Here is a 25,539-nt window from a genome sequence, read left to right as displayed (position 1 = left end):
CCCCTGCCTGTCGGGACAGGCTCTGTCTGTCCGTGTGCTGTGAACTCTTATTTCTGACGTAGAATATAATGCTCTATGGCAGGCAGAGAGCCCTGTTCTGATGCTTATAGCATGGGCATAGGTGCTTATGGCTCTCTAATAATGGATTCTGTGTACTAGCTCCTCTTACACTGTAAATAGCATGCTGATAGCTGACAATACATTTATTGTATATTAATAACAAGTGCATTTTGGCAGTAGTTACAATTAAAACATTAAAATACGTTCATCTATTGGCTGCCATGATTTCTCCCCCACCTCATATTTACAGTTACTAGGACCCATCCAGAATATATTCTAAGAGGGGACCTTCCTGACACTGTTCAGCGAGAAACACATTGAATAGAACATTCCTGATGAATTCATTGATCTTTCTAGGCCAGAGGTTTAGAGAAGTCTGTAAACCTTTCATCTCCTGCTTGGTTAAATATGTCTATTGATTTTCAGAAAATAAACCTCTAAAATGGGATTCCAGTGCTAGAAAAGCCGCGTTCATAATGGTTGTAGCCACATAAAGCTTTTACAATTCAAACCTAATGTGCAAACATTTAAACAAGTGGTGACTTGACTTTGTGTTCCATAAAACTGACCTTTCACCTGCCCACGAGGAGGCCGCCATCTTAGAGGTGGAGAGCCTAGTGTGTGTGTGTATGTGTGGTAGGAAGTGTGGATTGTAAGCTCCATTCGGGGCAGGTACTGATGTGAATGATTTAATATACTTTGCGTACTATGTAAATGCTATATAAAGAACTCTTAGTAATATTGACATTGATATATTGTGTTTTCTCAGCTTATGAAATAAGATACAATTAGAAATAAAACTTTCTGTTCCATCCTCTTGTTGGCCTGTAGACGAGAGCTCATGTGATGTCACATGAATGTAGTTTTCTCTCAGTTTTCGCTGATGTTAGCTGTTCAGTTCTTGCTAATTCTGTGCCTGCACAGTAACATACAGGGCTGCGCCCAGAGACACGTCTGCGCCTTTATGCTAATGCCGTGGCCGATTTCTTGAATACTGAGACGCCCACTTGCAGCCTCTTGCGCCTGTGGAAATCCGTCTCCGTGCACAATTAGACACGCAATGGAAACTTGGCACCAGCCCTATGGCATGTGCCGTTTGAGTATGGCGGCCGGTGTGAGCGGTTGTGCGTCTTCAGATGCAGCCCGCGTCTGCCTAGCCAGCTCCCTGTTAACACCCAGGTTGACCACTAAAAACCAATCTCGTTCTGCGTCTGTGCGGTAATTACCGGGGTGCATGCGCAGTACTTAAGACATCGGCTAACTGCGCTCATACTAGTACAATGTGCAACTCTGAATTAGGCCCCTGATATCTAGGTCTGTGTTCTCTTACTGTTACGCTCTATAATCCTGCACAAATCCTGTCTGTATTATGCTGTCTCTTGTGTTTTCTATAAGGTATCTCTGCATTATGCTTTGTGCCTGTGGTATTTCTGTTATGCTCTTTAATCCCTCACAAATTGTGTATCAATGCTGTGTGTCTGTATTACGCTGTGTGTCCTGCTGTGTCTGTAAAGCGCTATGTGTCCTGCTGTGTGTCTGTATTACACTGGGTCCTGCTGTGTGTCTGTATTACGCTGGGTCCTGCTGTGTGTCTGTATTACGCTGGGTCCTGCTGTGTGTCTGTATTACGCTGTGTGTCCTGCTGTGTCTGTAAAGCGCTATGTGTCCTGCTGTGTGTCTGTATTACACTGGGTCCTGCTGTGTGTCTGTATTACGCTGGGTCCTGCTGTGTGTCTGTATTACGCTGTGTGTCCTGCTGTGTCTGTAAAGCGCTATGTGTCCTGCTGTGTGTCTGTATTACACTGGGTCCTGCTGTGTGTCTGTATTACGCTGGGTCCTGCTGTGTGTCTGTATTACGCTGGGTCCTGCTGTGTGTCTGTATTACGCTGTGTGTCCTGCTGTGTCTGTAAAGCGCTATGTGTCCTGCTGTGTGTCTGTATTACACTGGGTCCTGCTGTGTGTCTGTATTACACTGGGTCCTGCTGTGTGTCTGTATTACGCTGGGTCCTGCTGTGCGTCTGTATTACGCTGGGTCCTGCTGTGCGTCTGTATTACGCTGGGTCCTGCTGTGCGTCTGTATTACGCTGGGTCCTGCTGTGCGTCTGTATTACGCTGGGTCCTGCTGTGCGTCTGTATTACGCTGGGTCCTGCTGTGCGTCTGTATTACGCTGGGTCCTGCTGTGCGTCTGTATTACGCTGGGTCCTGCTGTGCGTCTGTATTACGCTGGGTCCTGCTGTGCGTCTGTATTACGCTGGGTCCTGCTGTGCGTCTGTATTACGCTGGGTCCTGCTGTGCGTCTGTATTACGCTGGGTCCTGCTGTGCGTCTGTATTACGCTGGGTCCTGCTGTGCGTCTGTATTACGCTGGGTCCTGCTGTGCGTCTGTATTACGCTGGGTCCTGCTGTGCGTCTGTATTACGCTGGGTCCTGCTGTGCGTCTGTATTACGCTGGGTCCTGCTGTGCGTCTGTATTACGCTGGGTCCTGCTGTGCGTCTGTATTACTGTCCTGCTGTGCGTCTGCATTACGCTGGGTCCTGCTGTGCGTCTGCATTACGCTGGGTCCTGCTGTGCGTCTGCATTACGCTGGGTCCTGCTGTGCGTCTGTATTACTGTCCTGCTGTGCGTCTGCATTACTGTCCTGCTGTGCGTCTGCATTACGCTGTGTGTCTGTATTATTCTGTGTTCTGCACAAGTTGTGTTATTGCTCCAGGATCTATGTATTATGCTTTGTTGTGTTACCTCTGGGACATCTCTGTCCTGCATGATTTCTGTATTATGCTCTGTGTCCTACACAAGTTATGCTACCTCTGGGACATCTCTGTCCTGCATGATTTCTGTATTATGCTCTGTGTCCTACACAAGTTATGCTGTCTCTCTAGTATCTCTGTATTATACTGTATCTTGCACAAGGTTTGAGATCTTTCCAGGATCTCTGTATTATGCTCTGTGTCCTGCACTAGTTGCTATATGATCTCTTCGGAATCTGTTATGTTCTGTGTCTCTGTGGTATCTCTGTGTTATACCCGCTGTCCTGCGCATGTTCTGTGTCTCTGCGGTATCTCTGTGTTATACCCGCTGTCCTGCGCCTGTTCTGTGTCTCTGCGGTATCTCTGTGTTATACCCGCTGTCCTGCGCATGTTCTGTGTCTCTGCGGTATCTCTGTGTTATACCCGCTGTCCTGCGCCTGTTCTGTGTCTCTGCGGTATCTCTGTGTTATACCCGCTGTCCTGCGCCTGTTCTGTGTCTCTGCGGTATCTCTGTGTTATACCCGCTGTCCTGCGCCTGTTCTGTGTCTCTGCGGTATCTCTGTGTTATACCCGCTGTCCTGCGCCTGTTCTGTGTCTCTGCGGTATCTCTGTGTTATACCCGCTGTCCTGCGCCTGTTCTGTGTCTCTGCGGTATCTCTGTGTTATACCCGCTGTCCTGCGCCTGTTCTGTGTCTCTGCGGTATCTCTGTGTTATACCCGCTGTCCTGCGCCTGTTCTGTGTCTCTGCGGTATCTCTGTGTTATACCCGCTGTCCTGCGCCTGTTCTGTGTCTCTGCGGTATCTCTGTGTTATACCCGTTGTCCTGCGCATGTTCTGTGTGTTGCGGTATCTCTGTGTTATACCCCTTGTCCTGCGCATGTTCTGTGTCTCTGCGGTATCTCTGTATTATACCCGCTGTCCTGCGCATGTTCTGTGTCTCTGCGGTATCTCTGTTATACTCTTTCCTGCACAAGTTGTGTTATCGCTGTGGATTTCAGTTCTCGCACTCTGTGGGCCTGAGGTGGACGCTATATAGCAGAGCCGCGACGCCTTTGTACACAGAAGCTATGCTAAAACATGTAAAAGCTGCAGGAGGTATCTTAAGTAAAAAGATGCCCACTGCCGGCTTCTCTGATCCGATGCTGCATCTAAAGACTTCAGATCAACTGCGTGACCAATTGGACATCTGAGTAACCCACCGGTTCAGTGTTTCCACTTTCAAATGAGCAGATTTCCTGGTCTCTACCAGTTTTTGTCCTGGTTCTGTAGAAAAAATTCCCTGGCACATTTTATTTTTTTTCCCCTTAATAATGCTGCTGGTAATTACATAACAGGAGAGCTGACAACACGAGCTACAGTGACAAAGAATTAAAAACTGAAAAGATAATTCTATCCGACCAGGAAACCGATCCAAAGCTGGAAACCGTATGCCTTAACAGTGCCAAAACCCAGGAAAAACGGGGGGGAAAATATCCAAAAGTGGAAATATTGCTGCAAACCAGGAATAACTGGGAAAAGGCCCAATAGTGGAAACACTGGTCCGGTTACTCAGGATGTCCGGTTAAATCACGCAGCCGGCGCCAGTGAAACTGCATCCGAGGACGCAGCCACTGGCTTCGGCACGCCCAGGAAAAGGGGCCGACACTCCCCCGTTTCCTGGAACACTCCCTGTCGCTGCCCCCAAATGCCAGCAGTATGTAAATTTATGCTCCAGATCTGGGGCACTGCGACCGATGGTGCAGGAACAGATCGGTGTAGCGCGGCTCCTGTGCGTGCGCAGATCTGCAAACACCGGAGGTTTAGGGAAGTCTAGAATTGACGTAAATCTCTGAATTGGGCCCTAAGTACTGTACATGTTCTGTTCCTATTCTAGGCCCTTTATAGTTCTGCTAGCCACGTACAGTTTTTGAGTTTATTTTTTTGGGGAGCTTATAAAAATGAGAAGCTAGTATGTGATTCCTTTTTTCTCCTTGAATTCTCACGTATAATAAATGTACCAGGCAGAACATATTGTGCTTTTTTGGTGGTGTCGTTATCTGGTGCTTTCTTCAGCTCTTACTAGTCGGGTTCCCTGGGACAGAATTGTGCACAGAACGTGTTCTTGCTGCTGCATCAGACGTCCCTCTGTTCCTGCAGAGTTATGCACAGTGTACGTTTTACCAGTCCCCCCTTATATACATGAAAAATAAGGCTCTGCAATGTGACCATGTCATTAAAATATCAGCTGTTTGTTTTGTGCACACCTGTACTTTTTATTTCCAATGTGCTGCATCCTGTTAGTCTTCTGGTAGACGGAGCAGAGATGTTGCTGCAGTAGTGGGGATCACTGATCCCTATTGGGAGTATATGTGTAGTGTTCATTCTAGCACCCTGCACCTTTCACGGACCCGTACACTTCCTCTTTCCTGCTGGGTGTCGCTTTCTGCTCTGGTGCTTCTTGCACACTCTGGACTGTAGCTCAGCAGTCTGCTGCATCAGCTGAGTGTACTAGAAGCACCAGAGCAGAGAGCGATGCACCAGGCAAGGAAGAGGAACTGCACAGGTTGTGAGAGGTGCAGGGTGCTAGAATGAACACTATGGGGTAAATTTACTAAAGTGAGTTTTTAGAAGCGGAGATGTTGCCCATAGCAACCATTCAGATTCTAGCTATTATCTTCTAGAAGGTGCTAGATACATGTTAAGTAGAATCTGGTTGCTATGGGCAACATCTCCATTTCTAAAAACTCTCACTTTAGTATTTACCCCTATATGTGCATTGTACAACGTTTAATATAAACAGGCCTGAAGGACGTGTATACATAGCGTTCACACTAGGCTGTTTCAGCTGGGCGCCATGCCCTGCCCTATTTCTGAAGGGCAGAAAGCACCCTGCCCTCCAGTGCGGCGCCCTGCTGAAACATCCTGCGGCTTCTGTCCTCCACCCGCGGGGCGCAGTGTCCCTCGGGTGGGGAAAACGGCAGAGTAGTCGTCACCGCCGGTGAATGCGCCCGGCGTCCATTCACCGTGTCCGTGGCACTTGGGGACTGCCCGACATGTCCGTAAGTGCTGGGCACGCCCCCAAGAGTGACAAAAAGTGGACGCGTCATAAAGACCACCCCCCCCTTTTCGTTGGCCACGCCCCCTTTTCGGACACGTGCAAGAGTGCCCTAGCTTTAGGTCTGGCGCCATGCCTGCCGCCGGACCTAGAGTGGACACTATATTCATGTTGCTATCCAGCTTTTTAGCATGACCCCTGCTTCTCTTCTGCTGGAGAAGAATAAAGATCCAGCACAGGTGCATTAAAACTGTCCTCCTGCAATAACCAATATCTAAGTTAGTTTGGAGTTGGTACTTCGTTTTTTTCTTTTAGTCACTGCAAACACTACAAAACCAAAAACAATACAATGATCCAACATCACGGCAATGCATGGTGCAGATACGTACCTAATTGCTTACCCAGCACATCCTATATATGGAATGCAACCAATGGTGGCGCTGAAATTCAGTTCCACCTCTAACCACATTTGGCGCAACTGTTCGAGCCACAATTAACAATTTGGTGACCTTTGAACTTATTAGACCAATGACCTCTATAAATGAGTGAACAGTTCACATCACTGTATTTGGCATTTAGTAAAGGAGTTTATTCTTTTGGTTCCCGGCGTACTGCTCTCAGGCGTTCCCTCCGCTCCTGCGGGGTATGGTTTTGTGATTCACTCATCTAATACAAGAGTTACAGCAATACAGAATTACCATCTATCTCCACAGTAACGTCCGCGTGAAGCATTCGGTATAAATCCATAAAAAGGCATAAACGATCCGGCTGTTTCATCTGAGCGTGAGCACTTGGATCAAAGCTTTTTATTGTTGCATAATCTGTTTAACTGCTATATACAGTCTGGAAGAAATCTGTAAAGTAGTTTCGGCCAAACCCACTGCTCCCCGGGTTTATAACACATAAACTTTGTTCTATTTTGCATCGTACAAAAAAAACCAAAAAGACATTTTACATGTATAATAAAAGAGAAAAATGTTCTTCCTTGCAGGGAATTGTGTTCCGTTATAACGTCTTGTGCATTTGCATTCGCTGTGAAAGGAGAATGTCTCTCTTCAATTATTCATAACATAACTCAATAGATGCTGTCACCCAGCGCAGCGCATATTAATATTTTAATGTCCCTTACGATAGTGTTTTGGGGGAAAAAAGGACATTGAAATCTTAGAATAATATTGAGCAGCTACTTTAGGAAATATCTGATATGGCTCTTGCTCCATTGGTTTATTGCTCTATTCGTGTCATTCCTTTAACCCATCCACCACATTTTAAATTGTTTTTATGATGATAACTTCTATACTTTTGCCAGAAGAGACGGATCGCCGCCACTAGTTCTCTATTATATTGTAAATGAGATTGAAGTGATCTCAGGGGATGTAGTCAGGATGCCAGTGGTCACAGTCTCGACAGATCCCAACTGTGTGTGTTAGGGTTAGGCACTAGGGGGGGGGGGTTAGGGTTAGGCACTAGGGGGGGGGAGGGTTAGGCACTAGGGAGGACATGGGTTAGGGCTTGGCACTAGGGAGGGGGAGGGTTAGGGCTTGGCACTAGGGGGGGAGGGTTAGGGTTAGACACTAGGGGGGGAGGGTTAGGGTTAGGCACTAGGGGGGGAGGGTTAGGGTTAGGCACTAGGGGGGGGAGGGTTAGGGTTAGGCACTAGGGGGGGGGAGGGTTAGGGTTAGGCACTAGGGGGGGGAGGGTTAGGGTTAGGCACTAGGGGGGGGAGGGTTAGGGTTAGGCACTAGGGGGGGGAGGGTTAGGGTTAGGCACTAGGGGGGGGAGGGTTAGGGTTAGGCACTAGGGGGGGGAGGGTTAGGGTTAGGCACTAGGGGGGGGAGGGTTAGGGTTAGGCACTAGGGGGGGAGGGTTAGGGTTAGGCACTAGGGGGGGGGGTTAGGGTTAGGCACTAGGGGGGGGGGGGTTAGGGTTAGGCACTAGGGGGGGGGAGGGTTAGGGTTAGGCACTAGGGGGGGGGAGGGTTAGGGTTAGGCACTAGGGGGGGAGGGTTAGGGTTAGGCACTAGGGGGGGAGGGTTAGGGTTAGGCACTAGGGGGGGAGGGTTAGGGTTAGGCACTAGGGGGGGAGGGTTAGGGTTAGGCACTAGGGGGGGAGGGTTAGGGTTAGGCACTAGGGGGGAGGGTTGGGGTTGGGCACTAGGGGGGAGGGTTAGGGTTGGGCACTAGGGGGGAGGGTTAGGGTTAGGCACTAGGGGGGAGGGTTAGGGTTAGGCACTAGGGGGGAGGGTTAGGGATAGGCACTAGGGGGGAGGGTTAGGCACTAGGGTAGAGGGTTAGGCACTAGGGGGGAGTTTAGGGTTATTGGGGGGGGGTTAGCACTAGGGGGGGGTTGGCAGTAGGGAGAGGGTTAGGCTGCTAGTCGGGACAGTTAGGGTCAGGCTGCGGGAGGGATGTGTTAGGTTAGGGTTAGGCTGCGGGAGGGGTGGGTTAGTGTTGGGCACTGGGGGGGGTAGGGTTAGTCTGCGGGAGGGAATGGAGGGTTAGGCTGTGGGAGGGGTGGGTTAGGTTAGGGCTAGGCTGCGGTAGGGGTGGGTTAGGTTAGGGTTAGGCTGCGGGAGGGGTGGGTTGGGTTAGTCTGCGGGAGGGTTAAGATCATGGGGAGGGTTAGGGTAAAGGTTCAAATACTTTCCAAAATCCATTGAGATCCTGCTGTCGGGATTGTGACCGGCTCCGTTCTGATTGTCGAGATCCCATACCTAACCTGATCTCTGTGCCCCACACTTACAATATTCGGGAATATTGTGAAAACCGATTTCATTATGAGTTTTAGTGGTATTTAATGTCACCATGGACTGCCAGCCTCTTACCTCCTATACACAGATCCAGTCTTCTATCTAATATCTCTAATCAGAGAGAGTTCCATATAACTAGTATGATTTATAGGGGGATTACCAGGTCCTATAAAATGACACAAGATCCACATTTTCCTCATTTCTGTTTCTCCTGTACTGGCGGATGGAATTGTTACTATATTATTACTGACCTGTACTGTAAAACGCATACCTGCTATAGACCCCCCGACGTGTATCCTACGCATGCAGATCACCAACTCTCCTGTGTGTCCGGACCATAAAGGGAAGTGGAAGAGAGATGCGGGCGCAGAGTAATATAACGCAGAACCCATTGCATTCAGCACTTATCCTTCACAATGTAAATCCACATAGATCTGTATCGGGATTATATTTTTCCCGACCCAACGTGAATGGTTCTTGACATTAGCTGTGTGTGAGATTACTTGTTGTCTCCAGAATACGTCCTGACAGCTGTCACTTGAATGTGTTCCAGGTGCGGCACAGGACGTCGGACCAAGTGATGGCCCTGAAGATGAACATGCTCAGCAGTAACCGCGCCAACATGCTCAAGGAGGTGCAGCTGATGAACCGCCTGTCCCACCCCAATATACTAAGGTACGACCAGGTTGGGGGGGAGGGGAGCGGATCAGTGCTTGGTGCCGCTATGTTACAGAGCCGAGCAGCACACTGCTGTAACATTTGCCGGCTTGTGTAAAAGCTGTTTCTCTTTGTTATACAGAATTTTCTATTGTTGAGAAAACATTTTAAATGAAGACTGTAATCTTTCCGAACGTGTCACTACCCAGGCGCTCACTGATTTCTGGTTACATTCAACTCTGCCAGACTGTAGTCTGAACCCACCGGCATCCTGTAGCAGAGATTACGTTTTGTTTACAGCATGACCATCAACATGTAGTTGTGCTTTACACGCTTATTAAAGCGGGAGTGGTTAGGTTCTAGTCATCTGTTCATGCTTATGTAACTTCATTTTTATGCAGAAGTATCAGTAATTGGAACAGTGCTTCAATAGACTGCCCGGTGGGTAAAACAGTGGCAGGTAAGCACGTTGGGGTAAATTGTGCCGGGTCCAGGCTGGCTGGTGGTTAAGAGCTGGTGGGCCAAGGCCTTGCTGCTGGCTTGGTGAGTGACGCCAGGTTGTTAAGTGACGCATGCTTGGGCCAGGCTTAGAGATGGATCTTGTGGCGAATGGGCCAGGCTGCCGAATGGGTAAAAGGCATGGGGCCAGGTAGCTGGGTGGGTAAATGGGTGATAGGGCTTGCGCCATACTCCCAGGTGGGTTTATGGCAGCAGACCCGTGGCCTGTCTATCATGACAGTAAGTGGTACCAGGGCCAGGCAGCCAGGTGGTTAAATATTGTCGTGTGTGTGTGTGTGAGTAAATGGTAGTGGGCCTGGGGCCCGGCAGCTAGTTGGTTAAATCGTGTTTGGGCCAAGCTGCCAGTTGGTTAAGTAGTGCAGATCCCGAAGCAAGGCTGCTGAATGGGTTAAGTGCCTTTAGGGCTGGGAGTGGGTAAGTGGCTGTGGGTGCCAGAACTTGGTACCCGTGAGAGTCTTAATGATGAGCAAAAGTTGCAATGAGAACACTGACTGCAGGAAGATGTTACTGCTGCATTGCTCTAACATTGCCTGGGCTGGGTCACCTGTGACCATCTGTTACATCTCTGAGTACAATAGGATGTAATAAAATAAACAGACACAAATCTCGTGTTGATACAATGGATCCAAACAGAAGATTTTGCAATTGTAACTGGGATGAGTTGGAGCCACAGGTATTAAGCCACCTCCCTCCCTGGGATATGATCCTGACTGCTCCATTAACCCCTTCCCAGCCCCGCAAGATGCTCGGCAGCGAAGAGGTGGTTGTTGTTGGCGTCCTGCCTCCTCGGTTGTGAGCTTTCTGGCAGCTTCCAGCCACTTCTATTTATGTTGAGCGATCTCCTTCTATTTGATGGCTTTCTCCTGCTTGTATCGCAGTTACACTGCAGGGCTCTTTATGAGGTATTTTTAGCAAGTAAAATGTTTGTTGAGTGAGCTCATGCTCTGGAGACTGAATCTGCTCCCGCAACTGAGTTTTTTTTGGAATAAATCTTTTAATTTAAGTTTGACACATTTCCACTTATTTCCCCCCCCCCCTCCACCCCCCAACCCCCCCTCCACCCCCCACTGCTATCTCGAAAAATTAGAAAAAAAAAAAATCCATTTGTCTCCTAACGGTTACAGTTTTATGGTTCTCTGAGTAATTGGGAGCAGAATTGTTTGTTGGCGAGAGCAAACGTGCAGGGCCGGAGTGACTTTTATTGTCGCTGTGATATTGGTTTAACTGCAGATATATTTGTCAATGAAATTAACAAATTGACAAGTGTGGAAAGCGATTATCCAGATTTATTGGTGCCCCAAGGTTGTCACTTTACCCTGAGATACGGTGATTGGCTTCCCGGGTGTATGAATACCATTAGCTGGGACTTGGGCCTTGGTCATGGAGAATATTGATCAGCTGTACAGTTTATGCTGCAACGTAAAACACACCTACCTACCTGCCTTGTATAAAAAGTACATGCATGTATACAAAGGGGGTGTGTGTGTGTGTGTGTGTGTGTCAGTGTCATTAATATAGAATGGTACCAAAACATCCTCCAAAAGCAACTTCCAACCATCCAAGAACAGTTTGGTGATGAACGATGCCTTTTCCAGCATGATAGTTATCACTTTTGCCTTATGGCAAGGTGCTCCAAGTGGCTTGGGGAACAAAACATCGACATTTTGGGTCCATGGACAGAAAGCTCCCCAGACCTTAATCCCATTGAGAACTTGTGGTCAATCCTCAAGAGGCGGATGGACAAACAAAAAACCCACAAACTCTGACAAACCCCAAGCATTGATTAGGCAAGAATGGGCGGCCATCAATCAGTATGTGGCCCAGAAGTTGAGTGACAGCATGCCAGGGCGAATTGCAGAGGTCTTGAAAAAGAAGGGTCAACACTGCAAATATTGTCTCTTTGCATAAACTTAATGTAATTGTCAATAAAAGCCTTTGACACTTATGTAATGCTGTAATGTTACTTCAGTATACCATAGTAACATCTGACAAAAAGGTCTAAAAACACTGAAGCAGCAAACTTTGTGAAAACCAATACTTGTGTCATTCTCAAAACTTTTGGCCACGGCTGTATATCGGCCTTTTCCTTATACCTTGGGGAAAGGCTCCCATACATATGTGATGGATTGGGGCAATTCCCCCGATCCCCAACCGGGCATCTGTGAAATCCAACTTGTTTGATTTCTTTGATTTGACGATCCCAACCAAAATATGATCGTGATCAGCAAAACTGGGATTTTTTAACATGAACGCTTTTTTCCCTGATGGAACTGTGATCATCGATAGCATTTCTAACAGTGGATCGATTGTTCCGGTCTGATCAGGGAAACTACTGGCAGATGTATGGGGGCCTGAAGATTTATTAAATCATCTTAACCAATCAGACTATAGCTGTCATTTTATAGACTGTACTAGATAATGGATAGTTATGACTGGAATGTTTGTTGGCTGCTTCTGGTTCTTGGTACTTGGCAGCCAACGCCATATTGTTTGTCCCAAAGTGGGTCATCCCAAAGGAGAAGTCGCTCAGATGCTAGCGGCCACTCTCCCTTACAGACGGAAAACTTGGGATCGGGTATTTGGAGTGAGAGCCAGCGGCAATCTGACTTCCTTATTGTTCCTCTGCACTATTCTTTTTATTATTTTTAAATACAGGTATGTTAGTGTATAAATGACAGCACCAGCCTAATGCTAAACCGCTTCAGGGAGTAATGTGATAATGTCAGTCCTTTTACTGTCTGGAAACATTCCACTGGGACAGGGGCCGTGTATTTAATTTCACCATTTAATAAGTTTGACTTTCATGGCAGATAAAGGTTTTGTTTTTTTGTTTTTTTTTACCCTACCATCTCGCATTCTTTGGAGTGTTTTTTTTTTTTTACCTGTTGATTCAAGTACATAAAAAATATCTGTGAAAACCTTGTCTAAGGCTACGCCATCATCTACAGCAGGGCTCGACAAATTTTTCTAAAATCTAGGAACCAAGGCGATTAGTGTAGGAGCCACACCACCCTAAACCCCCCCCCCCCCCCCCCCAAAAAATAAAATAAAAAATGAAATAAAAAATAATAAAAAAATTTTTTTTAACAGGATTGTGTTATGCATCTGTTACACAGCACATGGGGTAGTGGTTACCTCCTTGCTTTTGCTGGGTGCCCCCGGCCAGGTCACTGTTGCAGCTCCCTCCTCTCTGCAGTGTTCACCTTCCCTGCCTCCTTCGTGCACAGAGCTCAGCTTGCTGAAGGAGCGCCAGCTACTAGATGGGCCCGGCACCACCAGCAATACACTTGCCCGATGGATGCAGTGCAAACAGGTGCCGCGGAGAAGATGATCAGCAGGGGTGACGCCGCGCGGCGATTGGCTGGGGGGAGGCGCAGCGTAGTGATTGGCTTACTAGACGCCGCGCGGTGATTGGCTGGGGGAGGTGCCGCGCGGTGATTGGTCGGGGCGACGCCGCCGCAACACCAGTGGGACCTACAGGACCCAATCAATTTTTAAAACTGCGATCACTGCAGGAAATGCCCACCGCAATAATCTCTGCTGGGGTTGATCTGCTTCTTCCCTCCCTGTAAAATCTGGTCGCCAGGCACCAAAATCTGGTCGCCATGGCGACCTGGACCCCGGGATTTGTCGAGCTCTGATCTACAGTATTCGTTACAAAATCTCTAGACAAACTCCAGTTAACACAAATAAATGGCTATATATCAATTGTGTATGACAAGAAATGGTGGCTTGCTTATGTGATGGACAAGAATGAAGACAAATTAAAAGTGACCTTCCTTCATCCAGCTGGACCTTCACCATCATTCTTCTAACCAAGGAAACCTGATGTACTATGAATACCTCTAATATATGCGTTATGCAAAGTCAATCCTATAACTCCAACTGGAAGTATTTGTCATGTCTCCTGATGACACTTTAAAAACCACTGAGGCATTGTCAAACTATCTTCCGCTAACATTGTTGACTGACTAATAAAATGTCAAGTATTTTTATTCAACTTGATCTATATAATTAAACTAATGAAGCCATCAAATCTATTATTACCTATTACTACTTGTAATGCACCCGGCTTTTTTGAATAAACTACCTTGCTTTAAAATTATTTTTAACTATAAACCCAACAGTAAAGCATCCTGAAACCATTCGTGTGTGGGGTTGCTTCTCAGCCAAGGGAGGGGGCTCACTCACAATTTTGCCTACGAACACAGCCATGAATAAAGAATGGTACCAAAACATCCTCCAAGAGCAACTTCTCCCAACCATCCAAGAACAGTTTGGTGACGAACAATGCCTTTTCCAGCATGATGGAGCACCTTGCCATAAGGCAAAAGTGATAACGAAGTGGCTCGGGGAACAAAACATCAAAATTTTTGGTCCATGGCCAGGAAACTCCCCAGACCTTAATCCCATTTGAGAACTTGTTGTCAATCCTCAAGAGGTGGGTGGACAAACAAAAACCCACAAATTCTGACAAAGTCCAAGCATTGATTAGGCAAGAATGGGCGACCATCAGTCAGTATGTGGCCCAGAAGTTGATATGACAGCATGCCAGGGCGAATTGCAGAGGTCTTGAAAAAGAAGGATCAACACTGCAAATATTGTCTCTTTGCATAACGTAATGTAATTGTCAATAAAAGCCTTTCACACTTATGAAATGCTTGTAATTTTATTTCAGTATACCATAGTAGCATCTGACAAACAGGTCTATAAATACTGAAGCAGCAAACTTTGTGAAAACCAATACTTGTCATTCTCAAAACTTTTGCCCATGGCTGTAGTATCTGTTACCTTGACCAGCTACACCAGTCACCTGTCACTCCTCCCACTGCATCGGGAGGTGCCACCACCAGGCTGCTACAACAGCATCTGGAGCCGCCTTTTCGCCAAATGTCTACAGTAGTGGTGTCAAACTCGGGCCATCCAGCTGCAGTGGAACTACACATCCCAGCATGCCATGCCACAGTTTTAGCATGCCCTAATAGCAAAACTGTGGCAGTGCATGCTGGGATGTGTTGTTTCATTGCAGCTGGATGGCCTGATTTTGACACCACTGGTCTACACTGGCTCCTGGAACCGCTTAATTCTGGGTCATGCAGCTGCATTGCCACCTGGTTGGAGTCTGCTAAATTCCCACTGGCCTCTTAGTTTGGACAAGTGATCTGCTTGGGACCAGAGGATGGAGGACACTGGGCTCCAACCACAGGGCAGCTGGGAAACTGTTAAGCACTTGGTGCATAATCGGTAGTCACAGGATGTAAGCAGATGTAAGCATCTTGACGCAAGAAAAGGTTTATTAGCTTCAATAAAATGTCTTTAAAATTACACAATGCCTTGTAGAAGGTACCAGGAATATCACGGCATACAAGATGTTCATATTATACACATACAGCGATGTTCAGGGCCACAGCAGCTTTTTTTTTTTTTTATCCAATAGCACATGGAATAAGCCCCCTGGAAACGCACTTCCTTCCTGAGAATAGACCGTTACAGTGTAACTTGGGATTAATGATCTTTTCATATTTATGATGTTACTATGGTGGGCTTTTTTTTTGTTTTTTTTTTCTTTTCCTGTAATCTTGTGGGGGATTTGTCACTCCTGCGATACATTTATATGACGTTGTTGTTTTTCTTCTAGGTTTATGGGAGTCTGTGTCCACCAGGGGCAGCTGCATGCGCTCACGGAGGTAAGAGCTTGTCCATCACTATCCTAATCACTGTCCTTCTGCAATACCGGAAATTCAGCAGTTGTCTCGTGTTACAGTAACTGCTGTATGTGAAAGTCCCCAGTGTCCGCTGTTACTTGTGAAATACCCACTGAATAATCTGTCTCACATGTTTTCAGGGCCTCTCGCTTCACAATAAGAGCAATTTTTATACTTTCAGGTATACATGAATGGCCACTGAGGCTTCACCTCTGTATTTGTGCATTAAGTATGACCGTTAGTATTGGCTGTGTTATAGTGCTAATGTACATCGTGCAGTCTGTAGCTGGGATTCATTGTTTCTAAAATATTTTTTCTACCTCTCACCCATGAAAGTAAATATCTTGGTCCTTCCTAAGCAATGTGGCTTGTCGGCGGCACGTAGATAAGGATAATGAGAACACTGGTCTCTGGCTCGTCCTTGGCGGTGCTAGTTGTTCACTTTTAAAATTGTATATATAAAAAAGCCAAATGTTTGGAGAATTCTTTATATATCCTCTGCCATCTGCATTCCTAATGCTTGCCTTTGGCGGCAGCTCTGTGTTTGGTTTTTGTTGCAGGTCTTTAGGTAATATCAGAGGCATCGCTCATCCTTTCAGGACTGTTTGTAGCATTGGGTATATCTGGTGAAGTTACATAAAGCTGAGCTTTGTAATGTAGAATAAACCAGAAGACTGTAGACCAGTGATTCCCAACCTCGGTCCTCGAGGCACACTAACAGTCCTGGTTTTAGTGATATCCATCCTTAAGCACAGATGGTTAAATCAAAATAACTAAGGTACTAATTAAGTCACCTGTGCTCAACTATGGCTATCCTTAAAACCTGGACTGTTAGTGTGCCTTGAGGACCGTGGTTGGGAACCCCTGATGTAGACGTTGTAGAATAAAGTGTCTGTTATCACATGGTAAATCTGTAGATGGAGGAAAGTCACGTCCAATGTTGTTTATTATGTACCTGTTTGATTCAGTTCTGTTCTATGTCCGCCTGCCTCTCGATTCTGCCTGCCTTCTCCTTATTAGAGAGAGATCGCGTGTGATAACATATAATTCACCTCTTGGCAGATGGGCCAGTTCAGTCTTGTGCTCTGTCAGAACGGATATTAGTGCAGCTAATTAGGGCTTTGCAGCAATACTATTGCAAAACCTGTTTTTTTCACCAAGATGGCATGTACTTCCGACCAGAGGCAAACAGTCTGCTGACCTCACCTCATTCTCAGTCCCCTGGGATCTCTCCTGGGATATTGAACATCAGAGGACTGGGAAGGATCAGGAGCAGTCGGCTCCTTCTATAGCTGCACGTTTGGTCACTTGGTTTCCTGTACAGCGCAGATAATACAGATGAGTATAGTCTGACACCCTGCACACAGACCCCGGTGCCTCTGAAATGATTTATTTCACTTGCCTGCGAGAAGGTCTTGGTCGTCTTTTGTTAGCACAGACTCTGCTTATTGTGTGGGGTGAAAACCAGATTGGAGGGGGGTCTATTAGGGAGTTAGAGGTTGTGATGTGTGAGAGATGTCTGCTGCTGCAGTACCTGATTGTGTATGTACAGCCATTGTGTATGTCCTCATTTGCAGATCAGGGTGCCAGTGACCATAGAACTAAACTCCTAATAACATTCACTAGTATGTAATATGTCAAGAGTCGGTCAAGTGGAAACATTTGAGGTGTATAATTGTGGTCTGTTCCCCGATGGGAGGTCGGTGCAGTGAGAAGTTTTGGCACTACATCTATCAGCTGCTGACTGCTGCCATTGCATGAAAACTTTTTTTTTTTTTTTTTTTTTTACTGTTCCAAAGATATTTTTTTATATTAGAACTTTTATATTTTAGTTTAAATTGACTTGTAATTTGCTGTAACAGCTTAATTTATTGTAACTCTCTTAAGTAATACCACAGCTGTAACTTATACCCCTTTTACACCAGAGCAAAAACCTGGGTTATTGCTGGGTCTACCCGGGTCGCAGCTCAGTGTAAAAGGGTCCCTGAAAAATAACCCAGGTCAAGTGACACAGCAATCCAACCCAGGTAGCTACCAGGGTTGGACCCAGGATGGACCTGGGTAATGGTGCAGTGTAAACTGTGCAACCCGGGTTATCTGACCTGGGTCATGCCTAAAATGAGCTGATTGGTGGTTGTGGAGCATTCACCTCCCTCTTTTTATGACCTCACAGGCTTAGCAGGGCAGTCCTGAGTTCAGTGTGAACAGGGCTGACCTGGGAGTAACCCAGATCGAAGGTGCAGTGTAAATGGGTCTGAGCAGGGTTGGAACCATGTCCAAAAACTCAGGTTGGACCTGGGTTTTCGGTGGAAAAGAGGTATTAGTTATGTTAGCACCTCAAATTTAACCAGATTACTTTTAAAATCTTAATTTCTGCTCCCTCCAGCTTCTCTCTCCGGACAGCTGCTCCTCTCGCGCAGCCCTACATAATACCAACATATCGCACGGCGCTATACAGGGAATGTTTATTTGTTCACATCTACGTCTGACCCAGTGGAGCTTACAATGCAATTTCCTACTACAGGCATAAATGCAGTCATTAAGGGAATTTAATTATAAGCCAGGTAACCTGCCTGCGTTATGGAGGGGGCGGCGCCGGAATATCCAGTGCAAACCCACATACAGGTTCCCTGGTCTGACCTGGGGGGGAGAATGTTACTCACTGGGGCTTAGAGAGGGAGCAGGTGGAAATAAAACAGGAACACATCTCCCTATAGTTACCATGAGTTCCTACTTTCAGATTGTGAAGAGTCTGATGCAGCACGGTGAGAGTACCGGTAATACAGGCCAGACAGTCTACACTCAGTAACTTCCATTACCCTGGGAATCCTTCACTAATACATTCTGTGGATAAGACACTTATTCCTGTGCTGAAAACTTTAATCTCCTTGGATCCCGTTTTGTTATTTCAGAGAATTATTCTGCTTGTTCAGCTGAAGACCTAATATTCCTGCGACGGTTATTATTCTACAGGCCTGCTTGTAACATTCCACTTATGGATGGTTGATTTTCAGGGTGGGTGGGGAGCCCTGAAATATGAGGATGCACACACCCCCCCCCTCCCCATTTCGATCAGGCCAGGTGATTGCTTTAAAGTATTCATTTTCAAGACAAGCTCCCCGTCCGAGGAACAAAGGAACCTCTCGTGCAGGTTCTGCTCCTTCACAATGAAGCTAGATTTGGCATCAGTGATATTCTACGGATGGATCCCTCTGTATGCAGTTGCTGCAAAGTAATTAGCGTCATCTGAAATGAATACATTTAAGTAAAAATTTATATTTCTGTCCCAAGCAAATAATTTGGTTTAAAAAGTTCAATTGGTCTTGCTGAATGTGTATTTATCCCGTGCAATGACCACATTCTGCTGTGTGCTAATTGACAGAAATGGACACATTTGCACATCAATTTTGGGAACAATATTGGAAGATAAACATAAATGCAGGAAATTATTTGCTGGGTCCCCCCCCCCCCCCCCCCCCCAATGCATACATTGCAGCTTTTAAAATCAGCAGCAAATACATAGGAAAGACAGACAAAGCTGGAGGAAGGCGCTGTATACAGTCTTTAGGATATAGAAGTTTGATACATGAGGTTTTATTGGTCAAGCTAGCATGCATAGGGAAAAGTATTTATTAGGGTTGCATGATCCAGTCACACAAAATTATTTGGTTTGGGGGTCAGTAGGTTGAGCACAAAACAAATATTAAATGCAAGTTTGTTCTGTTTAAAGGAGTGGAACTCTGGTACAAAAGACGTGTGTATTCAAGTAGGGTTGAATAGGGGGGTATTGGGTAAAATAGAGGGGGCAATGAGGTGGAATATAGAGGGTTAATCATGTGGCTAGAGGGTAATTGGATAGAATAGAGTAGAGGGGGTGGTAATCTGGTAGCAAGGGATGGGCAGTCTGATGAGTGAGATAATGGGATGCAGACTAAGAGGGGATTATTGAGCAGAACAGAGAATGTGATACAAGGGTAGAATACACGGGGGATAGGGTAATTGGGAAGATTAGAGGGTGGTTCAGGAATTTGATATGACGCTGATGAGTTGTTTTCAGAGAGAGTTTGGGGGTTAGAGGAAATGTTTTTGGGAACAGTCCCAAAAAATGGATGGAGTTTAGGGATTCTCTGTGTGCACCTGACACTAGGAGTTAAAATACGGTCTTCAACTGCGTTGGCTAGGAGCGATTGGTACCGTTCTAAAACATTTATTTAAGTCAGTTGTTCCCAAATTGTGCGCCGTGGCTCCCTGGGGTGCCTCACGACACTTGTAGGTTTTCCTCAGGTTGGTGGTCCTGCACCAAATCAAATTATATATGGTCAATGTAATGTAAATTTGTGGACAAACAGAAGCGCAAACCTTATATAGCAGAAGAAAAGTAGAGTAATAATATGGTGCACTCTTAGGATCAGTATTCAGTTAATTCTCAACAAATGTTTAAAATGTATCAATCTTTATTCATTATATCATTAAAAAATAATGTGTCCAAATGAAAGGAGGCGAAATATTGATTAAAATTATAGATAGTGCTTGTAGTTAGAATGTGAAAAAAATAGTAATAAACATTTTAAAATTCTCTTTCACTGATGGTCATATATAATACAATTCCAATGTCTACTGATCTTATTTTTGCTATAGATTATATATGACCAGCAGTGAAAGGGAATTTTGAAATATTTATTTATTACTATTTTTTTTCACATTCTAACTACAAGCATTATCTATAATTTTACTCAATATTTCGCCGCCTTTCATCTGGACACATTATTTTTTAATGATATAATGAATAAAGATTGATGCATTTTAAACATTTGTTGACAGAGGATTAACTGAATATTGATCCTAAGAGTGCACCATATTATATACTCTACTTTCCTTCTGCTATATATTGTATGCCTTTAGAGTTATTGGTAGCACCTAGTTATATACAACATTGGTATTAAAACATAATTATCATATAAGTATATATGATTCAAGCTTAGGATCAAAGGGGTATATTCTCTCTCCCTCTCCCCCTCTCCCCATAACTGTACTGGTGCGGACCCACAAAATGTGTATGAAGTGCAAACCTGTCCACCACCACATTACTGTACCTAATGGAGTGTACACACGGTCAGATTTTCCGGAAGATATGAATAACAACGATTGTAGAAATCGTTATATCGTTGACATGCATCGACGAACGATGCGCGTGCCCGCATGTCAGATAACGATACCTGAAATCGACTGTGTTTGGACTTGGACGATTTCATTCATTTAAATACTGTCAGATATCGTTCATCGTTAATGAGATCGTTGGTAAAATCGTTCATCGTTGATCTAGCAAGTCTGATGACGGGTAAGCACAATTTGCTTAACTTTACTACATTTTCTCAATAACAAACGTTAAACTTAGGGCTGCCATGAAAACAATGCTGATACTCTAGGGCGCCATGATACAAAAAAGTTTGGGAACCACTGATGTAAGTGGTAATGCAGCTTTATTCTGTAGAACGAATTGGTAACTATTTTAGAGAAAACTGCAACATTGTCACAACAACGTAAGCAAGTCTTGTCTGCCTCCCAAGTTCTGTTGTAGTGAAGGGAATAGGAGGGGGAAGGGAGATGAATGTGAGCTCAGACTACAATCAGGGCTTCATTCTACGACCGCACGGCCGCCTCGATGTTTGGCCAGTGCGTATGCGCATGAGGGAGCCGGCTCCTTCGTGCGCATGCGTGAGACCCGCTACGACCGACAGCGCCGGTCGTAGCGGGTCTTTTTCCAAAGGGGGCGAGCTGTCGATGTTGATTGACAGCTCGCCCCGTTTGGAAGGCGGGCCGGGGGGGGTGGCAGCCCAAACGGAGGCGTTCCCATGGGAACGCCTGCCGTTTGGGGGAGGCCCCACTGACATCACTAGTGATGTCAGTGGTGAGCTTCCGGCTCTGACAGAGCCAGAAGCTCTCCGGGGATTACGACAAGTGAGACCCTACCCTAGGGTCTCGTCGTAAGTCCCGATGGTCGTGATGGTCTATGACCATCGCGACCATCACCCTAGCGGTCGTTAGAGCTGTGGGTGTAAACCCACAGCCTAACGACCGAAACAGAGGCGGCCGGTGAGGATGCAAGCGGCCGCCCAGTTTCTGAGCGACCGCTTGCATCCTCCGACCGCCTCTGAATGAGGGCCTCAGTCCTAACTGGATTAATATATGTCCAACTCACAGGTACAAAGGATGGAAATAACCTAAATATATGGTTGTTTACTCACCAGGGATCAGCATAGAAGCAAAAAAAAATATTGAAAATCACCATGTCAGTCTTTGATAAATTAAATTTGTATGGATAGCAAACATTATAATGGCCCCAACACAGAGAGAAGGTTCTTTGCCAGTAGTAATGTGCAGAATAACTGTGCTAATGTGGAATGTATACTTTTTCACCAATTCACCCAGTTTATAGGTAAGCGCCTGGATTTGCTGGTCAGCCAAACATATAAAGAAGCATTGAGGCTCTGCATTCATTGCAATTCATATATAAACCTTATTTTTTTCCCCACCCAGTTTTGTGGCTGTATAAGCCCCCTGTAGTGAACATTACAGGGCAAGTGGTTGTTTCACAGCCATAGAGTGGCTGGGCTTAGTAGTTCTCCATTGCAATCCCCTCCCTATTTCATGCACCTGCAGCGATACAGACAGTATCCTCCCAATTCCCTGGAATCACTGTTAGACAAAACCCTATGCGGCCCCTCTGAGATGCAGGACCCAGGAGAAGCCGGGTGCTCCATGCAGGTCTCCGCTACAGAGGAGGTTGCAGGTAGACTGAATGGCTTCTTTATGTTGCCGGGGGGGGGGGGGGGTTAGAGATCCTGGAGCATGTGCTCCACTTCAGCCACAGGTAATGATAACAAAACGCCCGATAACCACAGACTCCTTTTGTGTGTTTGTCAGACTGTGCTGCACAATCCTTTATTGTGCATTGTGACGGTGAATAAATCTCATGTATGTTGTTGCTTACACACTGTGTGCGGGCTTATTGCCAAATCAAACCATTTAGGTCTAATAAAATAAAAATGTGATTATTGTGCATTGAAGAGAATTTTATATGTTTCTGGCCTGCAATCGGAAGCCTGTAGCGAGACATTATGCAAGTCTGTTGGATGCATGTACAGAGTCTGCATTCTCTAGCTGCTGCTTATCTGTATTCCCCGAGGGTGTTGTTCACTGGTCTTCTATCTACTGTGCCTGCTTTACAGTATATGGTATCGTTTCAGTGCTCTCAGTACGGACACAGAACATCTTGTGTCATTCTTTCTCCCGGTTAAGTTCTGCTTTTCTTATAAGTTGGATACAGTACATCTACGTAGCCCTGTGTGATTGCCAGCGACTGGAAGCCAGCATACACAGAGCTCATATAGAACAGATGTCCCATGTATCCAGTACATGTCCTGTGGTCCTGGGTATCTAGTACACACATTTGTCCAGTGGCTCACAGGGGGAGTGACGTCTGTTATTTGTATACATGACTGCAGAGCTTATCCTAGAGAGGCTGATTCACAACTCACTCATTACATCATTAATTCAACCGTTAAGCTAGAACACCAGAAGCCGTTAGTAGGTTTTATCGCTGTCTCGAATTGCGAGCACAGAATAAAATAATTTAAGAAAGGGCACATTTTTTGCTCTTGGTACACCCGCGAGGCACCAGCACAACCTCCACCTTCTATTGTCCAGGGCTGAAATGTCTGAGCATCTAATTGCGTTCATGTAGCAGCTGACTTAAACCAATTTCTGCTAATTTTCTATGACCGCACAGACGGTGTAATGGTAATTGGGCAGCACAGACGGTGTAATGGTTAACGTTACTGCCTCACAGCAATGAGGTCATGGGTTCGATTCCCGCCATGGCCCAAACTGTGCTTCCGTGGGTTTCCTCCAGGTGCTCAGGTTTCCTCCCACACTCCAAAAAAATATACTGGTAGGTTCATTGGCTCCCCACAAAAAAATGACCATAGTGTGTATGTGCATATCATAGGGAATATACATTGTAAGCTCCACTGCTAATAAATAATAATAAATATGACCACTGGGCCATCCGTGTGACATGTACTAGTGTGTACCCTGTCCTCTGTGCTGGGCAGCTCTGCAGAGGTGCAAAACTTAGCAAACAAAAGGAGTTGGGTGGGTAGAGGGGCACATCTACGAAAGCACTATGGAGCATCCTGAATGATGATAAATAAGAATTAATGAATGTAATGGTACATAATGTTAACAATGTTCTTTGCTCATATACATTGTCCTGCAATCATATAAAGAAAGTTGCATTATAGGAGTGGGGGCTCTGCTATCAGGGCAGTTGGCAGCAGTCAGGAGAGACCCCACTAAGCTGAGAAAATACCCCAAATGTATAACAGAATAAATCTGGTACATCTCTATCATTTGTGTGCACTGGTTAGAGCCCCCACTCCTATAATGCAACTTTCTTTATATGATGAATAAATAAGATCAGCATATATTATATTAGGCAGTGACTATGAGGGTAGATTTTTGTATAAAACATTCCAGACTTTTTGTCTAAGTCTGCAGATGTCCAGACAGAGTTTCTTGCAAAACATTTAATTTCTGTTACAAACACTAGGTTGAATATGTCGCCACTTCTGTAGACACCTTGCGCAGTCTCTGCGCTGGGAGTCTGACGATGGAGTAGAGTGGGGAATGGGGGGGGGGGTTTACACTGCACCATAATCGCTCTGTAAACCTGTCCTGCCCGCTTACCACAAACTTCCACATATATATCTGGATGCCTACTGTTCTGTCCTCTGTCCTTCTAGTGTTAGGTCTCCCAACAGTGTAACCGTCACCTCGGCAGAAACTGTCACTATTTTATGGCTATTCACTAGACAATCGAGAGACCATAACCAGGTCCTGAGATTGCGAGTACTCTCGTATTGTTACTGATTTATACTTAGCCTCATGTCTGCTTGTTTTTCAGTACATTAATAGTGGAAATCTGGAGCAGCTCCTAGACAGCAACCAGCATTTGCCGTGGACTGTGCGGGAGAAGCTGGCCCTGGACATGGCCCGGGGTCTGGCCTATCTCCACTCCAAGGGGATCTTCCACCGAGACCTCACATCAAAGGTAGGTTCCATGGCAGCATAACCTACATTTATGTGCGTATACGACTGTGTCTTGGGGAGTTGCGATACAAGTGGGGTTCTCATCCTATAGGGTCTGCTGATACAAGCTGGTTTTTTCGTGGTACTATCTGATCATACAGAATTCATTAGGCATATAGATGGGAAAAGTGGGTTCTCAAGAGCTGAGGGACTCTTGTGTTATTAGATGTTCCTGATGGATCTGTATGTCCTTCTATTATACAGCTCTGCGGTACATGTTGGCGCTATTTAAGGGTAATAGCTGGAATGCAGCTTTTGAGGTGGCTGAGACCTAGCTGGTGTCTCCTATATGTGTGTAATTTTACTATTCTTACTCTGATAGTCGTTCAGTAACAAAGTGCTTCAACAAACAGGCAGGTCCTGTCCTCCCCTTTCCTGTGTTTAGCAGCTCAATAAACAGATCCTACAAAGTTTATTAAAAGTTATATTTGTGTTCTGGATCTGGAAGGTGGGAAACAGATGTTTCCAGGCCGTGTGTTACACAAGAGGGTCTGTGTTTCTGCACCATGTGGAACGTAAAAACCCACAGAACCGCATAAAGGCAGCATTGATCGGACTGCGCGTCCATCATGTAACTTGTGCTTTTGGCAACAGGTCAATTGAGAATTTTAAACATCAGTAATATCTTTAAGGATTTATTTTCTGGGAAAAACTGTGATACTGTATATCACTAAGAATGATGTGATTTTTCTCTATATGCATCATTTGTTTAATCAGCATGAATGGGAACTGCCATCTTGTTGGCTCTTGTGAGGTGAAATATCAGGACAGCGCCACATACTGGTCAGATAATAGATGGTAGACTGTTGCTATAATGTGTCTGTTTTCACGTCTGATCTCATTGGTTCAGTATGTTCTTTACATAATTTTGATGCTTTTCTTTTGGGTATGTTATAGAAATTCTATTTTAATTGTGA

General features: G+C 45.6%; 1 protein-coding gene across 1 annotated transcript in view; it reads left to right on the top strand.

The window, feature by feature from the left end:
* Window positions 1-25,539, top strand: part of TESK2 (testis associated actin remodelling kinase 2) — a 64,989-nt gene that overhangs the window by 16,106 nt on the left and 23,344 nt on the right. The window contains exons 3-5 of the mRNA XM_088455595.1: window positions 9,145-9,266; window positions 15,406-15,454; window positions 24,438-24,584. Of these exons, the coding sequence (XP_088311721.1) occupies window positions 9,145-9,266; window positions 15,406-15,454; window positions 24,438-24,584 (318 nt within the window). The remainder of the gene's footprint in view (window positions 1-9,144; window positions 9,267-15,405; window positions 15,455-24,437; window positions 24,585-25,539) is intronic.

Source organism: Taudactylus pleione, unplaced genomic scaffold (genome assembly GCF_031769625.1).
Source record: "Taudactylus pleione unplaced genomic scaffold, aTauple2 ptg000662l, whole genome shotgun sequence".
Lineage (NCBI taxonomy): Eukaryota > Metazoa > Chordata > Amphibia > Anura > Myobatrachidae > Taudactylus > Taudactylus pleione.
This window is presented reverse-complemented; position numbering and strand designations above follow the sequence as displayed.